At 46.3% G+C, this 22,359-nt stretch overlaps 2 protein-coding genes across 5 annotated transcripts; one reads left to right on the forward strand and one right to left on the reverse strand.

The window, feature by feature from the left end:
• The first annotated feature begins 2,744 nt into the window (after window positions 1-2,744).
• Window positions 2,745-15,245, forward strand: TRMT10B (tRNA methyltransferase 10B). Of its 3 annotated transcripts, none has more exons than XM_045840697.1 (9): window positions 2,745-2,807; window positions 6,273-6,484; window positions 6,898-7,006; window positions 7,611-7,735; window positions 9,277-9,429; window positions 10,527-10,605; window positions 11,032-11,099; window positions 13,769-13,892; window positions 14,489-15,244. In XM_045840697.1, the coding sequence occupies exons 2-9, from the start codon at window positions 6,299-6,301 to the stop codon at window positions 14,593-14,595; spliced, it is 951 nt and encodes a 316-aa protein (XP_045696653.1). In that variant the 5' UTR covers window positions 2,745-2,807; window positions 6,273-6,298; the 3' UTR covers window positions 14,596-15,244. The 3 variants fall into 3 exon arrangements, with proteins under 3 accessions (XP_045696653.1, XP_045696652.1, XP_045696654.1); XM_045840696.1 differs by lacking the exon at window positions 2,745-2,807 and adding an exon at window positions 3,048-3,144 and having other exon boundaries at window positions 14,489-15,245; XM_045840698.1 differs by lacking the exon at window positions 2,745-2,807 and adding an exon at window positions 3,793-4,017 and having other exon boundaries at window positions 14,489-15,245.
• On the reverse strand, window positions 11,540-20,926 carry EXOSC3 (exosome component 3). 2 transcript variants are annotated; one of them, XM_045840701.1, is made up of 4 exons: window positions 20,353-20,926; window positions 19,506-19,655; window positions 17,285-17,436; window positions 11,540-12,750 (listed from the first exon to the last, which is right to left on the reverse strand). In XM_045840701.1, the coding sequence occupies exons 1-4, from the start codon at window positions 20,683-20,685 to the stop codon at window positions 12,717-12,719; spliced, it is 669 nt and encodes a 222-aa protein (XP_045696657.1). In that variant the 5' UTR covers window positions 20,686-20,926; the 3' UTR covers window positions 11,540-12,716. The 2 variants fall into 2 exon arrangements, with proteins under 2 accessions (XP_045696657.1, XP_045696656.1); XM_045840700.1 differs by lacking the exon at window positions 11,540-12,750 and adding an exon at window positions 15,773-16,217.
• Window positions 20,927-22,359: the final 1,433 nt, after the last annotated feature.

Here is a 22,359-nt window from a genome sequence, read left to right on the forward strand (position 1 = left end):
AAAATTTAAGCAAGGTTCTTGAGCACAGATTTGAAGGGATTTCATGGCAAGGAAAAATAGGACACCGTATGATGTCCTAACGAAAACTGTACGATGTTGAAAAGGACCTGAATGTCGTAGTGGCAGAGAGCTGTGAAGAGCTATGTGACCTGTTTCCATGAACACAATCTGTATGTTTACAAGTTTAGGGAAGGAGCTCGGGACTTCAACTCAATCAGGGCTTGGATCCCAGTAGTGTTGTTATAGGCACTCATTTGGGTCTCAGGTCCCCCATCTGATGAAAGGAAATACTAGTCTCCCTTTAGTGAGGGCCTCCGGTGTGCCAGATGCCCTACACACACTTTCGTACCAACATAACACCCAAAAGTAGGGTTTGTTATATAATATACACCCAGCATTATTGTGAGAAACAAACAATTACAGAAGGCAGGAAGAAGACTGTGAAGCCTCCAGCACAAGCACTCAAGTGTGTTTCCTTCTTCCTTTGCTTCCTCTCCCCTCAAATCCATGAATTTCCATGGGTTGCTACAGTACGAAGCTGGTATTTTGCTCTGCAGTTTCCATGAGGAGTACTAAGCCCCAGAATCTCTGGGAAACCCCTCATGGCTTGTGGAGGCGCTAAGTACAGGGGGCAGTTATCCTGTTTAGCACTTTCTTTGAGATGCACAGCCCCCTACATGAGATAGGCAAAGTGGGACTGCCTACTCCAACCATGCGAGAGTTACTTGTTGAGTGACTAAAAAAACTACTGGGCATTTACATCTCTCCTCACTTTTCTCATCCACCATCATATTGGCTGATTCATGTCTTTCTATAAGCATTTATGGTACACCCATGCCAGGTGATTCCTGATGCAGGATTATGGATGTAAATAATTGGGTGAGAATCCTGTTTTCAAGTATTCTTGGTCCAAGGGATAAGAGGACATGTAGGGATAGAGGCCTACAGCATAAGGCATGGTGTGCTCAGGGCCACCAAAGAGAACAGACGGAGTGTATGAGAGCTCGGAGAAGGCATTGTTGGGTGGGGGCAGAATAGTGAGCAGAGAAGGCTTCCTGTAGGAGGCAACACTAATTAGAACTAGTTTGTCAAGAAGTATTTTTGAGTAGCAACTGTGCACCAGGTCCTAGACTTGATAGATAGGAAGGTAAGTTTTGGGTGTGTGAAGAAAGAAGAAAAAGCACTCATTTCTTTTTTCTGTCAACAGATATTTACCCTGTAGTGGCACTGGGAATACAACCATCAACATGATAGATGGTTCCCCTCAAGGAACTTATAACTAATAGGGAATACACCAAAAAAAAATGACTAACTGATAGATGATATAAAAAAAATGAGGAGAGTGCCAAAATGGGGTGAGACGAGCCAGTCTTACCTCGGGTGATCAGTAAAGGCCTCTCTGAAGAAAGAATGTTGAAGCTGAAGCGGAAAGGTAGGAGCCAGCCATGGAGAAAGTGAGAGGAAAGGGAACGGTGTCTGCAAAAGTCTTGGGTGTGCTTGAAGCCTTTCAAGAACACAGCAGGTTAGAGGAAGAGTGACAGATGAGGCTGGAGGAGCAGCCAGGAACCAGGCTGTGCAAGGTCTTGGGAAGATGTTACATCCAAGTATGACAGGAAGCCACTGAGGGGATTGCAAATGGTGGCCGCACAGGGCTAGGGTAGCAGGAACTGAAACCCAGCTAGGAGGCTTTTGTTATGGGGAAGCAGCCACGAGCCCATTGAAAGGTAAAGAAACACTAGAGCAGTGGTGGAACAGGGGGAAAGGTATTCGATATGATTGAGTGAAGGGTCCCGGCACTAGTAGGTGTGGTGGGAGCCGCTGAAGACAGTGTGAACCACTTTGCAAGTCCTGCTGAGTGGGGAAACCAGGGCCAGCTTCTGGACAAAGAAGAGATATTAGAACTGGGTTTTAGAAAAAGCCTTCTTGGGGAGCTGGGCGGGGGGAAGTGTTTCGTTTTTGCATTTAAAAATCGCTCTAGTATCAGATAAAGAATGGATTGGAGCATGGCTTCGGAGCGGGGCGGGAGTTGCTGCGGAAAGAAAAGCCCAGAGCGGGCAACAGTGCCGGGCCAAGGAGGGTTCCAATGGGGCTGTGGTTTCTTGGGTGGGGGACGTTCCGGCTCATTCATGGTAGGGTCTCTCTGAAAGGCTGAGAGGCTAGGACTGGAGGAATAAAGGCAAAACTGGCTGATAGTTTTCATCAGGACAAGGGTTGGGCAAATCACTACAGGTCTCTGAGCCTCAGTTTCCCCATTGATATATAGGGAGAGTGGCCAGGGGCTAGCCTCCCTCCTTACCTGCCCAGGCCCGGGCATCTCTGCTGTGAGCCTGGACGGTGGACAGCCAGGAGGGTGAGGGGGAACGTGTGCCCTGGGAAGGGCTCAGTCAGCTCATGGGCCTTGCTAGTCGTGCGGAAGCCCAGCGGAGGGCAAGGCCCCCAGGATGCGAGATGAGGGGTGGTTCTAAGTCTGGTTTCAGCCCAATTTCACAATGTCCAGTCCTCGACAGCCATTAAAACCCTGGGCATCTGCAGCAGCCCTGTAGGTCGGCAAGCTGCTGGAATTGTAATCCCATGTACCAGTCGGGGAAACAGGCTTAGAGAAGCACGGCAACACTTTCGGTGGGACGGAGCTCCCTAGTGCCTGGGTGCTGCTTGGAAGCCCAAGCCTCCTCTCCGACCCGTGAATTAGTAGGGGTCTCCGGACCAGAAACTACAATTCCCAGAATGCCATTCGGAAGGGGGGAAGGAACCGGAAGTGTGTCAGGAGGCAGGGTCTTCAGTGAGCTGCCACCGCGGGAGTGGTTCAGGTACGCCCCGGGCTCGTGGCCGGGCGGGATGGGGTCTGGGGGTCTGGTCTGGCACTGCTGTGGCTTGCCGGGGAAGTCACCCGGGAAGCAGCACTTAACAGTTGTGTGGCCCGGTGCCCCACACCTTGGTGCTTTCCCTTCCTGCCCTCGTTCTCACTTGCAGCCTGGGGGCCAGGTGAGACCCACAGACGGGTACTTTCAGGCCTGGGGTCTAGGTGTTCCATTGCCGAAGGTGCCTGAGACGTGGAGCCAGCTTCCGTGGACTAAAATTTAGAACGAGAGGGGAGTGCAAACAGAGATTGGCCCTTCACCAGGCCCCCGGGGGCGTGCCCGTCAGGTGGGACTTGGGTCAGAAAACTCAGAGACGAGGTAGTGTGGGGGGTTGTTAATTCCGCTGGTATTTACTGCGCATCCGTTACCTACCAAGCCCCTTTCTGGGCATGGAGGATGCGGTAGTGAACAAAGCAAACAGAACACTTGGTTACTTTGTAAGAATGAGGAAGTTCCCACAAAAACTAAGTAAAATATATGCCACTTTGGATAGTGATGATATGAATGAAGTGAGAAATGCAGTTATATAATTACGCAGGGGGAAGAGTGTTGGAGGTGGATAGGATAGCAAGTGCAAAGGCCCTGAGGTGGGAACACCCTTGGTGTGTTTGAGGAACCAGCAAGTAGATCAGAGGGCAGAGGACAGCAGATGGGGGGTTAGACCTTACTGATAAGTGCAGGCCATCATAAGGATTTGGGCTGTTTACTGTAAGTGAAACAGAGAATCTGGCATGGTTCCGAGCACAGGAGTGACACAGTTATCCATCATTTAGGAGGCTTTTATTCTGCGAGGCTCAGTACTGAGTTCTGGGATGTGCATGTGAATTCTTCCCTGGAAGCGTGTAATCCGGTGGGGAAACAGGCAGACCAGCCATGGTAAAAGGCTGAGTCAGATCATTGCAGCCCCATGAAGACAGAATGAGCATCGTCCCCAAATCCTCAGGATGTGCTGTTATGTCACGTGCGTAGCAACTGTTTGTTCAGTGATTAGCTCACTGAGTAATCCCAGTACCAGGCACTGGACTTGTGATGGAGACTCAGAAAACATTTCTCACTAAAGAAATGAAATGCTACATGTGGGCATAAATAATGTCTCACATGGACTGATAGACCTGTACTTCTGGGATGCCCTCCTTCACCTTTGCCTTCTGAGGAGAGGGTAAGCTGCGATTCAGTATTCCCTGAGGGTTCCATTCTGTGCCAGGCCTGTGCTAGCCGCTGCAGATATAAAGAAGAAAAGGATGTAGTCCCTGTCCTCATGAATGCCCAGTCTGCTCTACTACAGACTCTGCTGGGAGTGGTTGGCGTTGCTTCGTGTGATTTTCAGAATCACTGTATCCCACGTTTCTGGTCTGGAAAACACTCTCAGGGACTGTAGAATTTGGAGAGGCCAGAGATACAAACAGTGGAACAGGAAAGGAAGGATTGGGGGCACTGGTGGTAAAATCCCGTTTATTCAACAAACATTGATCTTAAACACTGCTGTTTGCAAGAGTCTTTGAACTGTTCCGCTGTTTAGGTAGATGTAGTTCCGGAAAAGGAACTCAGGTTCGTAGGAGGGAAAAGATGAGCATTAACCTTCCAGTTTTTAAAACAGCAGACAAAACTCTGCAGTGCCCGCACCCCAACTACCTCAACCCTGCCTCTCCTTCCTCCTCAGCCAGACCTCCTCAAATGACTCCCAGTCATTCCCCAGAAGGTCTGGCACAGAGGGGCATCTCAATCAATGAGTATTTACTGATGAACACAACTAACAATGCAAAATGCTGTGGAACTCCGAGAAGGAAGAGAGCACGTGGCTGTTAAGAAACTAGCATTCATTTAACAAATTTGTTTCTTTTCCTCTGCTAATAAAATGAGGTTGTTAAGTATTGGACCCGTTTATCTTAAAGTTACCATTGTTCTTTTTTGAATGCCTAAGTTCCGTGAAAACGAAGAAAACACTGCTGGGTGGCATATCAGTTTGTTCAGTCATTTAAGGAAACTGTTACAACAGGGGCCAGGGTATCTTCTGCTTAAAAAGATATTTGTAACTAACATCACTGTTCACGAGTACACAGTTCGGTGCTTCTGAAAGGTTTGAGGATAACTTGGTATTTTCTTGGTATTTTCACTTCTTTAGGAATATTATGGACACTATTTCATTTTGCATATGCCTTAAACTCAGTGACACAGTCACTAATATAAATAAATAAATATATTAAAATTTGTACTTAGTATTAAAGAACAGATTTTTAAGAACAAGTAAACTCTAGCCTAGGCAGAAAAATGAATACAAACTTCAAATTTTAGAAATCTTTGCATTTAATGTAAATAAATTATATCTCAAAAAATTTAAGGGCCAAGATAACTAACAGAAACATAAACAATAAAAGGGGTTAATTTAAGTGACTTGAATTCTAGTGTGTTTCATTGGGAGCTGATAACATTCAAAGTTGATGAACCAAGAAGTAATAATGGTGTAAATACATGATTTCAGATTAAGGGCCTAACACCAGAACGAAAAAAGCCTGGTTAACGAGGGTTGCTCCTGGAGGTGGGAGGGGTCAGAATGAGGATCATCACTTTTCATCCTAAACAGATCTTTGACCACGTGGGTTATGTTGGCTAGATTTTCTTTCCCACAGATACACTTCTTCTAAGTGGAGGTAGTATACTGGACCCAGAGCAGCAGCCATGCGCAGCAGTCGTATGATTCTTTGGGACAAGTGTAGGCTGGAGCGTTTTTTGTCCCGTGTCTTTCTCAGGGAGTTCGAATGCCACTGTGAAACTGTGACGTTCACTAAGTGTGCTCTGACAGTGGCTCTCCGTGGTTTTCTGCCGCAGCACTTCTGAGGGCTGTCAGAGGTTCTCACTGGTGACTGTGGCTTTCTACTGCCGGGATACTTCATTGAGTTGGAGGAGGGAATAGATAGATAGTTTGGAAACACGAATTTTGTTACATCACCAGCAGCCTAGAAGAATTCTTGGTTTGGGGCCAGTCTTGGCCACAGTTGTTGACTCACTCGTCATCCCCCAAGGGTGTTTCTAGTACAGGACTTTGCGTGTGGTAGGTACCTCAAATATAAGGGAGGTGGCTTTTGCTGTTTCTGTCCCACCATCAACTCCTGAATGGATTTCAAAGAACACTATCAATGACTTGGGTTTCTCTGCCACTGCAGCAGTGAATCAATTGTGGGGTCAGGGGTCAGGAATTGTGCTTGTCTTCTGAGAAGCGGGTTTGGCTCATACTGCTGGAATGGCTCTGTGCTGACTCATTTCTTTGGAAGACACACATGCTTTTCAGTAAGCCTCTGCTTGTATTGATGCGCTTCTTCAGTAACATAGTAGCACTCTCTGTCACTTGGATACCGGAGAATTCCTCTGTGAGTGAAATAATGTGACGTCTCACATCACTGTGCCTTTCCCTGCCAGGGCGAACAGGGAAGAAGACCAAGCGCATGGACTGGAGAGGGGAAGGGAACGCTCAGAAAACAGAGCCACACGTGCTGCGGGAGCAACAAGTCATCCTCGAGGACGCAGGCGAGGATGGCATCTCTGAAAGCTTCCAGCTTCTACAGATTGACGTGGAATGTGAGCGTCAGGAGAAGGAGACCCGGCCCACAGACGGCGCCGTGTGGTGCTCGGTGAGTGCCGTGGGCGGCCCCCGGCTTGAAGAGGACGGGATGCCCCGGAGACCCCTGTCCTGAGGGCAGGTCCTGGTAACAGGAAGACCGGGAACAAGTTTGGTGTATTCAGGGCTTCCATTTCACTTGTGTCGTAAGAAAGGGAAATAAAGTTCAGGAAGAAGTTTTGGTGCGCCTCAGAAGGGTCAGGAAATTTAAACTCTGCTTTAGGCCCATCATGTCACATGCTTTTTCTGGGGCTCTGCTTTCTCTAAACACAGTCTGGTCTATTTTTGTTGGAAAGACTAACATCCTTTTTCTCTCCTAACATTGTATCTAAATTTTTTAAAAAATAAGTAACTGTTCCTGATACTCATTTTCCTTTTTTGTGCTTATAAAGTTCTCACACAATTTTGTTTTCTGGATAACCTAAGAAAAATGTCCAAAGAAAACAGAGACACTGGGAGAAGATAATTGCAGCGAAGAAGAGCAAAAGAAAACAAGAAAAAGAAAGAAGAAAAGCCAACCGTGTAGAAAATTCAGGTAACAATGAATCAGGTTACTGGTATTAATTACATTTATTTCTTAGCTAACTGGTATCTGCATGTACCTAGGAGAAGAGGAATACTGTTTTTATGTAAAAACAAACATCTGGGAGGTGAGACCTAGTGTCCTATTTTGTTGGAAATCAAAGCATCAAAAAAAATTGAAGTCTCACTTTGAAATATAAACTATCTCGCGTGCACATGTGTTTATCAGCTCAGACGTAGAAGGTCTGATACCAGCAAACAGCTAACATTTATTCAGGGCTGAGTATTTTACGTGGATTACCCGAAGTATTTTACTACCCCCATTTTGTAGGCAAAGCGGCTGAGGCTCAGAGAAGTTAAATAACAAGATACAGGCCGTAAACGAGCACGCTGAACCGAGATGCAGACCCAGAGCCAACGCCCCCGCCTCCTGCGGCCCCCGCCCCCTGCGGTCCCTAAACGGACTAGTGAACGCACACCTCACATAAGTTTCTAGTTTCTAGTTTCTCCTCTTGTGTGAGTGGCACGCACCTGGCTGGGGACAGGCGTTTCTTACTCAATATTATTCCTCTGTTTTTCTCACTTAGGGTTTTTTTTTTCTGATACTTCTATTCTAGGCATCTGCCCCCAGCACAGCAAACGTTATCTGAGATCCTTAACCAAGGAGAAACTTTTGGAAGCCAAGCACTCAGGACCAAGACTCTGCATCGATTTGAGTATGACCCACCACATGTCTAAGAAGGTAGAACACCCACCAAGTTCCAAAGTCCTGCTCCCACAGGGAAGCCCAGAAGGGAGCAGCCGTCTCAGAGAGCCTCTGTGACTCCGTAGTGAAGCCAGCAAGCGTTTAGTTTCCTGCACTTGGCCAAGTTCCCAGGCGGCCATTGTGATCTTGCTGATTCTTTCAGCAAGAGAATAGACATCCTTCGGTTTAGTTGGCTAAACCTAAGATTTTTACCTAACCTTCTAAAGGGTTTTGAGATCAACCCTTTGCCTCTGTGTTCGGGGTGTCCCCAGTCTAACTGGAGCCTTCCACTTCAGTTCCCCAGAGACGAAGTCTTTGGCCCCTGCTGGGGACAGAAGTTCACTTGGTTGCACGCTGCCGTGGGAGATGCCGGCGAGGCCTGTGCTGTAGTGGTCGGGCTCGGGGACGCCGAGCACTTGGCATGCAACTCTGACCAGATAAGATGGAGAGCAGCCTACAGTCACATGCACTCCGCCCCGGGGAAGGTGACACTGCGTGGCATGCAGGGCCACACTTGGGAACAGAATGAACAGCCAGGGACTGTGGCAGCAAGCTCTGTCGTGTCAAGAGGGGGTGGTGCCCGCTGGTTTGAGCAGGAAACTGTGATTGGAATGTTAGAGTGATTCTCTGGGCTGGCAGGGAACTAAAACCCACTGCTCGGGGATAATCAGGAACTACACCTGGTGTCTTTGATGAAAGGATTGCTTAGTGAGGGGACCTTCTCCGTGGGAGCAGAACTGGGAGAGGAGCTTGCAGTTGGGCCATTCAAGGCCCCCCAGGTCCACCAGAAGTCGGGGCAGCACGCAGGACTGGCCCTCGTTCTAGGCCTCACACCACCAAACAGGCCTTTCTGTTTCCCAGCACCCCCGTTGGCCGCACTAGGGCTGGCCTGTTCTTCAGAGAAATTCGGGGAACTGAAGGTCTGCGGTTCTGAGTGGAACCTCTAATTATAGCCCTCAGAAGAGAGCAGCCAAGGATTTTCTATTGTCTGTGTCGAGATACCCGATTAAATCAAAGGCAGAGCCTTTTTTCCTCGACTGAACCAAATCAGTCCAGATTGTGAGGTCTCCGAATCGGGAAGGAAAGCTAAAACTCCAATCCTACTCCATCTCTTGGAGTTAGGGAGAAGGTGCCAATTTTAGTTGATGGAATACTGTGAAAATGTATAATATTCTAACCTTTCTAATTGTAAACATCATATGGTAAGTAAGACTCTAGATAAAAGCTTAAAGAACAGTTTCAGATATCATATTAGATATATAGCAACCAGTCCTAAAGGAGGGAGAATTCTCAGTGTTTCCCTTAGTCCACTGATTATGGGCTAATATCACACCTCAGCTTTCATCCCTAAGGTGTGACGCCAGGGGGCGGAACTCCCACTCCCACACTCAGGTGCTCGCTCCAGGAGCAAAGGGGTCACTCTAGCACATGAGGTTTCCCAGAGTCGCACTCAGTGAACTTGCTGAGGAACCATTTGTCGATGGTGGATTTAGAAAGAGGGCATGTTTCCACCCTAAGCTGTTCCTGCTTCTTTGAAGGAACTAAGCAGGCTGGCCGGGCAGATCCGGAGGCTGTATGGTTCGAACAGGAAAGCAGACAGGCCCTTCTGGATCTGCCTCACGGGGTTCGCGACAGGCAGCCCCCTGTATGAAGAGTGTTTGCGGATGAATGACGGCTTTTCTAGTTACCTGGTAAGCCTCGTTTTCATAATATTTGAATTGTCATCTAAAAAGTAGGTTGCGGGGTGATGTTTTTACAGTTTCAATGTTGATGTTTTATATGTATATAAATAAATTATGAGTTTTCATTATTACAGTGTAAAACAATTAAGACCTGTTCATCAGTTCTTATATTTAAATTTTTTCTTCTTCCCACCACATGGGCAAAAAGTATCCAGGACTGTATTTTGTTTCCTCGACTGTAGGTGCCAGGAATGTTTTGGGGAAAGGGCGTGGCTCCTTTCTTGTTCTCCATAATACAGAATTATGAACATGAGTTTTGGAGGAATAGAAAGAATCCTTATGGAAGTAACATGGATTTAAAGTGAATTTTAGAGAATACCAAGTTAGTTTCCAGGTCTTTCCCTCGGATCTCATAAGCGTAGTGGTTGAAATACAGGCAGGAATCCAGATCAGTTCCTAAGTCAAACCACTGAAAACGCCCTTGTGTGTTAGCATTGTGTCGCCGACAGGGGGCAGTGTGGCCTTCCTGAGGGAGGGCCGTAGAGGCAGTGAGTGTGAAGGTGCCCTGTGCAGGGCTGCAGCAGTCAGTCCGGGTGGCTGTTACTGTCGCACAGCCCCTGCTGCAGTGCGGCCATTTCCAGCCTCACTTTCCTCCCTCCCTGCATGTTTGAGGGTCCCGTACGTGAACCAGCAGGCCCACTAGCAGGGCCACGCAGTCCCTTGCTCTGCTGTGCTCATGCCTTTCGTGGGAGACTCCCTCCACACTGAGTGCTCCTTTCTTTTGTGCGCGCCAGTCTCACCTCCATAGAAACCCAGTTCCAGCGTTGCCTTCACTAGAAGGCTGTCTCTGGGTCCCCCCTCCTCTGCAGTCCTGGGGTACACTCCCCCTGTGTCTGTTAGGGCCTCATTACTTTCCCTCTCATTTGGTGCAGCTGAATGTCTGCGCCTTTGCACCTTCCCTCCTCAGCCGAGCACTTTCTGAGAACAGGTGGTCAGACATGTAGCCCCTTGACGCAGCGAGAGCCGCGCCTGGTAGAAACTAGATGTCTGGGAACTAGTGTGGCTGTTACCAGCTCACAGTGCATTGGGTTATTTGTATTTTTCAGCTAGACATGACAGAAGAAGACTGCTTTAGTATATTCCCCCTGGAGACCCTTGTGTACCTGACTCCAGACTCAGAACATGGTATGTGCTGCGCTGCATAGGTCACAGAGCACCCACACCCAGCCACTCTCCCTGGTCCACTCCGCCACTGACCTTTCCTGGACCAATGTTATATTTTGTTCTAGAAAATCATCTATTTCACATAATTTTCAAATTCACTGATATTAAGTTGATCTTCATATTCTCTTTTAATTATTTCACATTCCTCTGTAATTTTAATTTTGACTCCTTTCTGAATCCTAATGTTGATTTGAGTCTTCTGCCTTTTTTCTTGATCAGATATGCCAAAGGTTTGTCTATTTAATTGGTCTTTTCAGAGAATTAGCAAATATTCCACCTTTGTTTTCCATTTCATCAAATTTATTTTATCATTCATTCCTTCTACTTTCCTTGGGTTTAGATTTTATAAAACAGATCTGATCTCATTGGCCTTCATTTCTTCATTAGCTCTTGAAGATGTTGATCTAAACAAAGTTTACATCCTCGGCGGACTTGTGGATGAAAGCATTCAGAAGGTGAGTACATTTTAGGCTGAAAAACTGTACTTTGAAAAGTGGTGCTTACTTTTAGAGGTACCTCCGCTGTAATCGTCTTACCCAGAAGGCCTAAAAAGGCAGAGGGAACAGGAAGGAGGAGCCCATTCTGCCCAGGACGGCCCTGCCATCTGCAATGTGCCCTCTGCCCTCAGCAGCAGAGGCAGCAGCCCTGACCCGACAGAGCCAGTCAGGACAGGATTGGGGGTGTCTGGTAATCGCGTCAGCAGCAGTGGGGAGCATCTTTCCTCTCTCCCCTCCCCCCGTTTCTGGGAGGAGAACTCTGACCTCGACCAGGGAAGCGTTGCCTCAGCATTCTCCCCAGCTCTGTGCTCTTTGTGAGGGAGCAGTTGGCTCCTCCTCAGTCCATCTCCCCTGCCAGCATAAGTCTTATAAGCTCAGCCTCAATATTACTGTCCAGATTCCTTTTGTTGAATTGGAATTTTATTGGAATTAACTGGACTTTTTCAATATGTTTCCATTATAGAAATACTTTATGATAATGTTTATATTTACTAATTAACATAGCATAGATAATAAAGAACGAAGTAATAGTTAAAATGTATAAAAAAGGAATACAGTGAGAAATAAATCTCATTCCGGTCCTTGTCCCCCGCTTGAGAAAACCACTCTTTTCTTGTGAGTCCCTCTTGATACAGCCTATGATCTGTTGGGGGGTATATTCTATATGTATGTTTTTCATGTGTGTGAGAATATTTTACACATTTTTTCATATATGTATGAGATACACATTTAACACAAATGATATTTAACCAAATTGCATTCTAAAAAGGTCAGTGTTTCGTGACTTCATAGTGATAATCAATGTAATAAAAACTAAAATCATCGGGGGGTGCTGTTTCAAATTAAGAGAGATTGAAAAGACATAATAGCTAAGTGCCGTCTCCCACAGCAGAGCCACAGCCCCTCTCAGGCTGTGAAGTCTGGAGGGTCAGTGAGGACGACCTGTAGGTGCGCAGTTTCGACACCTTACCCTATCCTACCTCTCCACCGACATTTAAACTGAAAAATAACTGGCACAGGGATTTGTCAGTGGATTTGTCAGTGGTTGCTAAATAGAGTTTGGCTTATTCACTGAAAAATGCTAAGGAAAACATTTCCTCAGGAGGAGTCACTTTATCTTTAAATGTTCAGAAAACAAACCCCAAACTGTAATCTCCTCCAGGGCAGCATCCAAGTCTTCTAACTTTGAATTGTATACTCTAGTTCAAGTGGTTATAAAGGAATAAACTTTTTAAAGCAATCCTAGCTCATGTATGGGAGGAGCACGGACTTGTGTTCCATGTGAGTCTCAGAGGCAGGTAGTCCAGGGTCGGAACACAGAAAGTGCAGGCCTGTGTCACGCTGGCACCGTGGGTTTGACCACACTGAGGGCGGCCCGTCAGCATTCCAAAGACAGTCACCGAAAGGGCATCGACAAGCTCGTACAAGTGCAGGAGAGGCTGACCCCAATGATGGAGAGTCAAACCTTAAGTCACAAAGAACAGTTGGCAGAACTGAGTGTGGAGACACGAGGCGTCACAGCGGCATGGCCCCTGCCTTCAAGAATCCGAGTGGCTGTCTTGTGGAAGGGCCATTTCACTTGCCTGGCGTGGGTCTGGGAGCACAGAACCTGGAGAAGTGAGTTCGAGTCTCAGAAAAAGAAGAAAAACACACAGAAAACTTGTCTCAAGAAGAATTTCCTATTAACTGGTACTATTAAAATTGGAATAGGTTTCTCCGAAATGTGAGTCTCCTGTCCCAGGGTTTGTCTGTTTCAAGCTCAAGGCCACTTGGGAGAGTCATAGAGGACAAACAAACCTGGATGATGGGCGGCTGGAGTCCACCGAGGCCCCTCCAAACCCGAGCACGTTAATTACCCCAGTGACTAACCCTGTCTTTGATCCTGAAATTGCAAACAGATAGGTGACCTTTCCAGCTTCTTACAAGGTAGCAAATATAATTTAAACTTCAGTTCATGGCTCAAAGACACCTTTAAAGGAACACCAGTTACTTTTCTCTAAATGAGACCCTAAGTGGCCTCAGATTATTAGATTTTTTGAGTTCTCGTGACTCCTTTTTTTGTGCAGTTTTTAGAGCCCTTCCTCTCCCAGAAGCAACAAGAGAGCATCAGCTCTCACACCTAATTCTCCCTTGCAGCTAATGGCATACCTGACTTGAATCCTGTCTCTTCTCCAATTTTCGGCTACCGGTTGGCTATGAACTGAAAGCTCTATGCTCGAATTGAGTCCTCCTGAGTTAGGGCCAGCAATGTTCTCCTCTGACTGACTAGACTGCTTGGGGTTCTGGACACAGATTGTGGCTGCAGATGATGCCTCTTAACTTATTCCCTTCTTGGCTGTAAGTAGTAATGTGTGGAAGATGGTGGATAGACGGCTCCCAAATAAGCGAGGTGTTGCTGCCCAAGCCATTTCTTACTCGGGCCATGTAAATACTCTCCATTGTCTGTGCTCTTAATTATCTGCAGGCTATGCAGATAGCCTTATTTTGAATAGATCTATCATTACTTATGATGAGATGGAAATTAGAGTGGTGGTAATTGGGGATTCTCACAATTTGCTATGCATATTACAACAAGAATATCTTCATGTATTATTTTTAAAAGAAAAATATTTAACTGTGATTTATAGAAGGTGACATTTCAAAAGGCCCGAGAACACTCTGTCAAAACAGCCCGCTTGCCGATCCAGGAATACATGGTCAGACGCCAGAATGGGAAAAACTATCACTCAGAGATACTGACCATCAACCAAGGTACTGCCCACATGGGCCATGCTTGACGTGTGGTGTTAGTTCTGGTGCTGCTTTGCATTGTGTTTAAGTACTAATGGCCCCTGAAACCGTTTCCCCCATGACTGATGTGCCTGGATTTTATTACACACACTTTGTAACATGTATTCTGGCCTCTCAAAGGTGTTTTACATTTTCTCCCTAGTTCCCAGCTATGTTAAATACAGTTGAAATTGTTGCCTTGGCCTAGAATGCGCTGCCTGTAACCCATATTGACTGGTGAATTCCTATTTGTCCTTCCAGATTCAGTTCAAGCATCCTGGCTGCTCCTCTCCCCGCCCCAGGCTGCGTCAGGGCTCCTCCTTAGTGTTCCCGCTGTACTGTATTCCCCTCAGCTGCAGCATTGTCCGTCTGCAGGCCGGTAGCCCTCGGTGTAGACTGAGGCCCTACGGTCAAGCAGGGCCTGTATCTTTGCGTCTGTCTCCCCAGGATCTAATACCATGGGTGGTATGGAGTAGCTTTGCTGAATGAAATATTCCAGAACACCCTTTTCTCATTGGTCATCTAGTTTTCCTTTTCTAGTGTGTGGTCACTGTGTTTTCTGTTTACCCTTCTAACAGTTTTTGATGTCCTGTCCACTTACTTCGAGACTCAAAACTGGCCTGAAGCGTTGAAGAAAGGAGTTTCTTCCAGAAAAGGCTATGCTCTTCGGGACTCAGTGGAGTGACAGACAGCCCACGACTGCAGCTGCAGGAGGCGGAGTTGCTGGAGGGGCCCAGACCAAAGAGCAGGGCAGACGGCACTGGTGGCACACACTGCCTTCACTTGGCATCTTGGGTCTGGAGGAGAATATAGGCTACTAATGGCAGGGACCACATCTGATGCTCTTTAGTATCTCATTCAGTGCCCGGGTCACAGGAGGTTCCCACTCTGTCTTGACTCAAGTCAAAAGTTTACATAAGAGCCCTGACCCGTGTGGCTCAGTTGGTTGGGTGTCATCCCACAAAGCTTAAGGTGGCCAGCTGGATACAGGGTCAGGGCACAGGCCTGGGTTACGGGGTCGATCCCCAGTCGGGGTTTGCACGAGAGGCAACCGACCGATGTTTTTTCTCTCTCTCTTCCTCCCTTCCCCTCTCTCTAAAAAAAGAAATAAAATCTTTTTTAAAAATTATTACATAACAAAGAATTAGCCCTTAAACTACCTGGCTTTTGATGTGTTCATTCATTTTTGTACATCTATTTGTGTACTCTTAAGAGATAGCTTAAATAATATTGTGATATCAAGACGTTTAATTTTCACTAAACTAGCATCGTGAAGCTGTACGACTTTGTCCAAGCCCCTCTCATCATGCAGTTTCCCACTCAGTCACCTGCTGTGCGGGTGCTTTTTGGGGCCGGCTTGTCATCCCAGCCTCGCCCTCTTTAAGCTCCCACAGCATTTTCTTTCCGCCTGTGGCTCCTGCCTTGTCTACCGTGTTCCACATAGGGCATGGAGGGCCTCTCTTCCTACTGTGGCCTCCTTACAGGGCACATTCTGGGAGTATCTTTGTGTCCTTCTGGGCCCAGTGATTGAGAACATAAGCCAAGTGAAAATCTCTGCCTCAGTTTCTTGCACTAGGAGGACGAGTCTCTTCTGCAGTTACTAAGAATGAGCTAATCTAAGCAGAACACTCAGAACAATATGATATGTAAACATAATTGTTAACTGTTACCTACTCACCACTAAATAATGGGATTACAGGTGATTTTTGTTTGCTTCTTTATGTATGCTGCATTTTCTTTGGTGAACATGTTCTACTATTATCAGAGAATGATCATTATTTTAATGCTTACTTCTAGTTTATTACAGAACCTGCTCTAGCAAAACTGAGGAAGTTAACACCAAGTAAACCAAACCATAATACTAACTTTTGGTAAACTTTATTGTAAAGACAAAAAAATACACCATTATTTTATAATGGTTTTTCTCACCCATAAGAACATGGGTGGCAACCAGTGACTTTCTTATAAAAAGATTTTTTTAAGACTCTAATAAGACAATATCTTGTCTTCTGAAGATTTAATAGGGAGAGGGTCCCCTGACAAAAAATTTCCCTAGGGAATCCACAGTCTCTTGACTCAACTGACCCTAAAAAAGTCCACATAGATCAACTTTCTGCCAGTCGGGAGAAGATCTGTTTTCTTTGATCTGCTGTCATGTGCTCACAAGCTTCTAAAACATTAGCCAAAATTAAGGTTTGCTGAATGGTTTTCGCCTTCACCCATATTCTTCCATTCATTCCAAACACTATCTCCAGTGGGTAGAGCTTTCCCAGTTCCTGCAGGATCTCACAGTTGGGAGCTAGCAGCCTGGTGAGGAAGATGGAAGAAATGAAGTTTCAGTGAAGTGGAAGGGTGTGACCTGACTCCTTTAGGAGACCCCTTTTCTAGGCAGTTCTCCCTAGTTGTAAAAGCCGCACCATCACGCCAAGAACAAGGCCCACATGCTGCCCCTTTTCTCTAGAAACTTTACACTTATCAGTGTGTCAGAGGTCACAGTGCGGGCTGGCTTATACACACACAATCCCCCCGTCACCAACCTCACCAAAAATGTATAAAGATTTCCCCCTGCATTGCCAGAGCACCTTAATTCTACAGTTCTTTAAAACTGCAGCTTTTTTATTATCTACAGTGCTAAAAGAACACCTTAAACTTACTTGCCTAACCATGTAAGTCAATCCCTGGTATTAAATTCACTACTTGGAGAGAAGCATCAGCTCTTTCTCCAAGCAGAACCATAAGGGTGCTGCTTGGTTAATAACATGCTTCTCTAATGACCTGAACTAATCATCCAAATCTGCAGAATAAGTAGCAGAGAGTTATTCATGATAGCCCTGAACTTTGGAGTCTAAAACTAAAACCCTTCAATAGGGCACAGCTTCGGGTAGGTAAAAGTGCAAGCACCTAACAAAGAGAATCTGCCTCTGAGAGCCAGGAAATCTACCAGAACAGAACAGCAGGAGCCTTCTGTGAATGTCTGCATAAGCTTGAGGGCCACATCAGCCTAGATGCACTGGCTCCCATTGTTAGAGAAATCTGGTGATTTCATACAACTAAATTGCACCTGTATTAAAGTGACTTAGGGGCAAAGGCCAGTTTTTACATTTGGGCTGAGTATATCAGCTGTAAGGAACAGCTGACCTGGGAGAAAAACCCAGACTCCATATCAACATGGAAACTTCGACTACACCTAAATTCAATGTATTCACACTAATTAAGGATGAAACTAAATCCATAAGTTTACAACTGTGCTTAAATGGATACTGACTTTTTAACTGAGGATATTAAGACATTGTTACGAAGAATCCAAATCCCAGCAGTCAGCTTTCCGAGAAGGTATAATAATAAAAGGCAAGCCAGAAGGCATCCGGACTTACTTTCTAATTAAGCCCAAAGTCACTTTAAAAAGCAGGCCGTCCTGTCCAATCACACCCATTCCGTTGGCTCGTCCACAACTGTCAATGCACACCATCTCTGGTTCCATATCTTTATTAGCGACCACGAATTGTCCATAAATGAGATCTCCAACCTACAATGAGAATGAAAAAACAGTTCATTTTCAATGAGTGAACCATCCTATAGGTGCTACTATTCATTCTTTCCCTTGGGCAGCAACACCAACTATCTACAGTTTTGTGGCTAATGGACTGATTACACCCCAGGACTCCCAGAGTCCCTCTGGAGCTGGATCTTAAAAGAGGGCAACATTAGTGCCCATGCTGGTGTGGCTTGGTGTGGCTCAGTAAATTGAGTGCTGGCCTGTGAACGAAAGGGTCGCTGGTTCAACTCCCAGTCAGGGCACATGCCTGGGTTATGGGCCAGGTCCCCAGTAGGGGGCACGTGAGAGGCAACCACATATTGATGTTTTCCTCCCTCTTTTTCTCCCTCCCCCCGTCTAAAAATAAATAAAATCTTTAAAAAAAATAAAGAAGGCAACATTAATACATGTACCTTCCCCCTTTACCCATCAGGAAATCCCTAGATTGGGAGCTATCTCAAAGCCAGAAAATAAATACCATGTAGGAATACACTGTCCAATATAGTGGCCATCTACCCACATGTATTTATTTAAGTTCACTTTTAAGTTAATTAAAATTCACTATTTAAAATTCAGTTCCTCAGCTGCATTAACCACATTTCACGGTTCAACAGGCCTGTGTGGCTAGGGGCTACCACACTAAGCAGTGCGGATGTAAAACATTAGCATCATCACAGAAAGTTCTATTATGTAGAACTTTCACTGCTCTAGGGAATTAAGGAAGACTGATGGATAGAAGAAACTCCTAGCATGCCTATTATTCAAAGCACAATGGTAATTCATTGACAGTTCTCCACTCAAGATTCACTTTAAAACTTCAGAGTTGAACTTCAGAATGATGCAACTAAAGAAGCTGAAAGTGAACTTGTTCTGTGAAGTACCTGTTAAATTGGTGACTGTAGGAACTTGAAAGAAACAAACCATTCCCTGCCTTTCAGAACATTTGGTGTTAGAGGGCAATGGGGATGTACATGTGAACAGCAGATTTCATTCACAGCCAAACCGAGTTGTTAGAGAAGTTACAAGAAAAAGCGTTTGAAGATAGGGGTGGTTTTACAGAGGTGCTGGTATTTGGCCTGGGTCTTAAAGGATGAGTACGTGTTCCACAGGCTGAAAAGGGGCTAGAGCAATGCGGACAGAGCATTAGCATGAGCAAACAGCAGGGGCAAGAGGTTGTGAGTTCAGTCATGCTGTTCAATAGTTTGCTGTGGTTCAAGCATAGCAGTGTGGAGACGTAATTATGTATGAGGGAAGACTTCTGGAGTATAATGCCAAGGAAATCTGTAGGCTTTGAAGAGTGTGTGAGGCTGTCAGCTCTCGAAAGCCTGGGTGGAGGGTTAACAGTGTACAGGCAGGGATGTTAATGACAAGGTAACTGACTAACTCCAGTCCAGAGGTACCAAAGGCCTGAACTCCCAAAATGGAGATGTAGGAGTGGCCTTAGAGATAGAATCAAATAGGATCAGTAAGATTAGGCAACAAAAGACAGATGCAAGGTGAGTGAGAAGGGGCAAAGCAACCACAAAATTTCTGGCTTGGGTGCACAGGAAGAGTGTGGCTATGCTACCTGAAAAGCCCAAACAGAAAACTTGAAGAAACAAGACTACTCTTCTGTCAGCTCCAAAGAGGGATTGATGGGAAACCCTGATGGGACTGCAGCTGTGACATGCCAGTTTCAAGACCTACAGTCAGGACAAATGGATGGCTGACAGGGCAATTGGCACCACTGGTCCCTCCTTCCTCCCTAAGCCAATGGCTTAGTTCCTTGTCCAGTGAATATGGATAACAGATAACAGTGGGGAGAACAGACATAACCTTTCAACTCTGTAGAAATGGAACAACTCCCAACGTAGCAAGTGTAACGTAGGTCCCAATGTGACTCTGATCCCAAAGCAGAAGCAACAAAAGGGACTCTTGCAGCCTGGAGTGATCACACACACAAATGCTCAGAGATGACCCCATAGAACTGGGAAAATAGGTCATGCTTTGGAGACAATCCAGGTAGCCTTAGGAATTCAGGATGCTTTTCTTCTTTTGAAACCAAAGTTTCCCATCATTACCTGTACATTTGGTCTGTTTCTTTTAGTTGCACCTTCAAATGCCAAGTAAGACAAAGAAGCTGGCTCACTCCCTCCGACATCCACTTTGAATATATCTCCAGATTTAGCTGTCACTATGCCAATCACGTGGTCTCCTTTCACTGGGACGTACTACAAAAGAAATCAGAATGAAAAAATAACCATAAATGACAATCATTTCCAAAATCTCTTGGAAGATATCTTCAGCAAGTCCTTAGTGGTTACTTTATTACATTTGTCATTGGAAATATTTTGAAGTCCAAGTTTACACTTTAATACAAATTTTACAACAAATTTGGGCATACTGCACTTTCATTAAAAGAAAAACCACCACATCATAAAACTCTCAGATTGACAGCTTCTAATAGTCTGTTCATTTGAGCTGGTATCCCATACCTCTTCAGCATCCTTATCACGTCCCTAGCCTCTGTAAGTCCAGTGGCACAGGCGGTCCTCGCCAATAAGGAAGGCCATTTCATTGTTAGACAATTTTCCCTATATGAAAGTTCTTATTGTTAAGAGAATTTGAGCTCCCTGTGACATCCACTCTTCGAGCCTCTAAAGCCTGGTTATTCCTGATCGTCGGGATTTTGAAGACAATGGCCATTTCCACACTCCTTTATCTCCTGGTTGCCCTTCTCGGGGCACGCTCCAGTTTGTCAGAGTTCCTCGAAAGGAGGCACAGTAGCGGGCACAGACATAGTGGCTCTAGGCTAGCCTTAACAGAGGGCTCCAGGGCCCCCTCCTTGCCTCTTCTAAGAAGTCTACCTAGCGCTGGGATAAGATACCACTATCACCGCAACACTACTCCCCCGGAGTCCCATCTCACCCGTTTCTGCTGCGAGTCCACCCAGTAAACGCCGCCGCCGCCGCCGCCGCTGCCGCCGCTGGCCTCCTTGTGACGGAGGCGGCCGCACTTGGTGACCAGCAGGCGGTCGCCACAGCGCCGCAAGCCCGGACCACACACAACGCGCACCCGGGAGCGCACGCCGGCATTTAGGCGCAGCGGTCGCTCCCCTGCATTTCCCGGGCCTTCGACATCCTCCTGCTCCGGCAGCAGCAGCTCCTCACCCGGGAGCACCACCTGACCTAGCACGGTGCGCGCCGCCCGCGCCTTGCTACCCGCAAGGGACTCGGCCGCAACGGCCGCCGCTTCAGTCATCCCGGGCGCCACCGAACAGTTTCCGGCTTCCGCTTCTGGCACCGCGTCCAATCGCCTGCCCGCCCAAGTCTTTCCGTTTTCTGCGGTAGCTGTCTGTTGGGCTTGAGCCTATGTCCTTGAAGCCTCATCCCTATGGGCAGGCGGGTCCCCCAAAAGTGGCTGTGATATTGTCTCCAGCCAGGGGCCCATGCTGCAGTCGGTCTGCGTGTCGGTACGAGAAGCACTCGGAGTCGACTGCGGAGCCTCTACTTCCGGTGTCTGGGGTCGCACCGTCGGATGCGGGACTCCAACCCTAAAGGTTCCGTGGGAACAATGGGAACTGAGCTGAGGCCGTACAGTAGGAGTTGGCCCTTCTTTCCTACTCCGCCCTCGGACGGAAAAGTATTTTCCTTTCCAAAATAAAACCTTCTGGTTGTTTGTTGCTAGAGAAGCTGTCTTTTCGCATTGTGGAAAACACAAAGAAGAATGAAAAAATAAAATGCATTTGCCTTGCCCCATTTGTCTCCCTTGCTAGGCCATCAGCTGGTTCTTATTATTTGTCACCCAGAGTCTGGCACGAAATAGGTAATAACCTGAGAAAAGGATGCTAACATTTCAGTGTGTATTTCTCTCTAGCCTTTTTCCTTGCAAAATAGACACATATCACATGCACATTTCTACATAATTGAGCTATCCCCACATGGCCTGGGAAAAATCAGTAACTGCAGTTAAATCCTCGCTGCTACTTTCTCTGGGGCGCACTTTAGTTGCTGATGTGAGAATTCCAAATCCATAGCACTTCAGGTATATTCTTCAAGACTTTTAGGGCCCTTACTTGAAATCAGTTTCCTCTGTTAACTGGTACTTCCAAGCAGCTCTTGGGTCACATTCCCCAGCGAGGGTGAAAGCTGCTGGGGGCTGGGAAGGCTTGGCTCTGCTCTTATTTTTGAGGCAACTGCTTCCATTGTGAATTTTTCGATTTTTAGGATGTTTAAGACAGATCATCTCTAACACCCCGTCAGAATCTGGCAACATACTGGGGAGCCTACTGAATAAGGGGCCAACTGAAATGTAAATTTTGTTACATTTAGTCGGATTGTGAGAACTGATCTTGGTTGGTTACATGAGAATACCAAGTGTTAAGGTTGCTGTAACAGCCTGATCAGAGTGTCATCCCTGAAATTACAGGCTACAAAATGGTTACCTCCCTTTGTGGGGGAGGAAGGTAGGGGCCAAGCTAGGTACTATTTGACTGAACCTTTAACATTTTTTTTAGTTCACTGGTTTCTAAAAATTACAAACTAACTACATGTTGATTTATGTATGTACATTAATAGCAAGAGTCCATGGAAGGCATGTTCAAGTAAAGAACTGAAACATAAATGCTCAGAATTATCACTGCCCAAATAAACGTCTCCTTGCTACAGGTGTTTTTAATCACAAAGAGTTCTGGTTTAAAGGTTACAAGAAGAGCAGACATAAGGACCAGGCATTGCCCCAGTACTGAGAGAGAGCACCCAAGGAGAGCCCCTTCCTCTTGGAAGAACTGACTGACGCCTTGTTAGGGAGGGCATAGCCATAGCTCATTAAATGGCAAGAAGTGACTGGGAATCTGTGCCAGTAGAACTTGCTAGAAATTGACCCTCCAGAACTTGCTGGCACTTTGAGGGTGCTATTCCTGGGTACGTGTCCCCT

Source organism: Phyllostomus hastatus, unplaced genomic scaffold (assembly GCF_019186645.2).
Source record: "Phyllostomus hastatus isolate PE091 unplaced genomic scaffold, TTU_PhHast_1.1 phas_contig_34, whole genome shotgun sequence".
Classification (NCBI taxonomy): Eukaryota; Metazoa; Chordata; class Mammalia; order Chiroptera; family Phyllostomidae; genus Phyllostomus; species Phyllostomus hastatus.

Bases quoted from the DNA above. Each gene is read 5' to 3' on its own strand.
- TRMT10B (XM_045840697.1), top strand. From the start codon at position 6,299: ATGGACTGGAGAGGGGAAGGGAACGCTCAGAAAACAGAGCCACACGTG. The intron at 7,007-7,610 runs GTAACAATGAAT...CTTCTATTCTAG, and splicing joins CAACCGTGTAGAAAATTCAG to GCATCTGCCCCCAGCACAGC. The intron at 9,430-10,526 runs GTAAGCCTCGTT...TGTATTTTTCAG, and splicing joins ACGGCTTTTCTAGTTACCTG to CTAGACATGACAGAAGAAGA.
- EXOSC3 (XM_045840700.1), bottom strand. From the start codon at position 20,685: ATGACTGAAGCGGCGGCCGTTGCGGCCGAGTCCCTTGCGGGTAGCAAG. The intron at 19,656-20,352 runs GTGAGATGGGAC...TTTCTTTTGTAG, and splicing joins TGGACTCGCAGCAGAAACGG to TACGTCCCAGTGAAAGGAGA. The intron at 16,218-17,284 runs GTAAGTCCGGAT...CTTCCTCACCAG, and splicing joins ACTTTGGGCTTAATTAGAAA to GCTGCTAGCTCCCAACTGTG.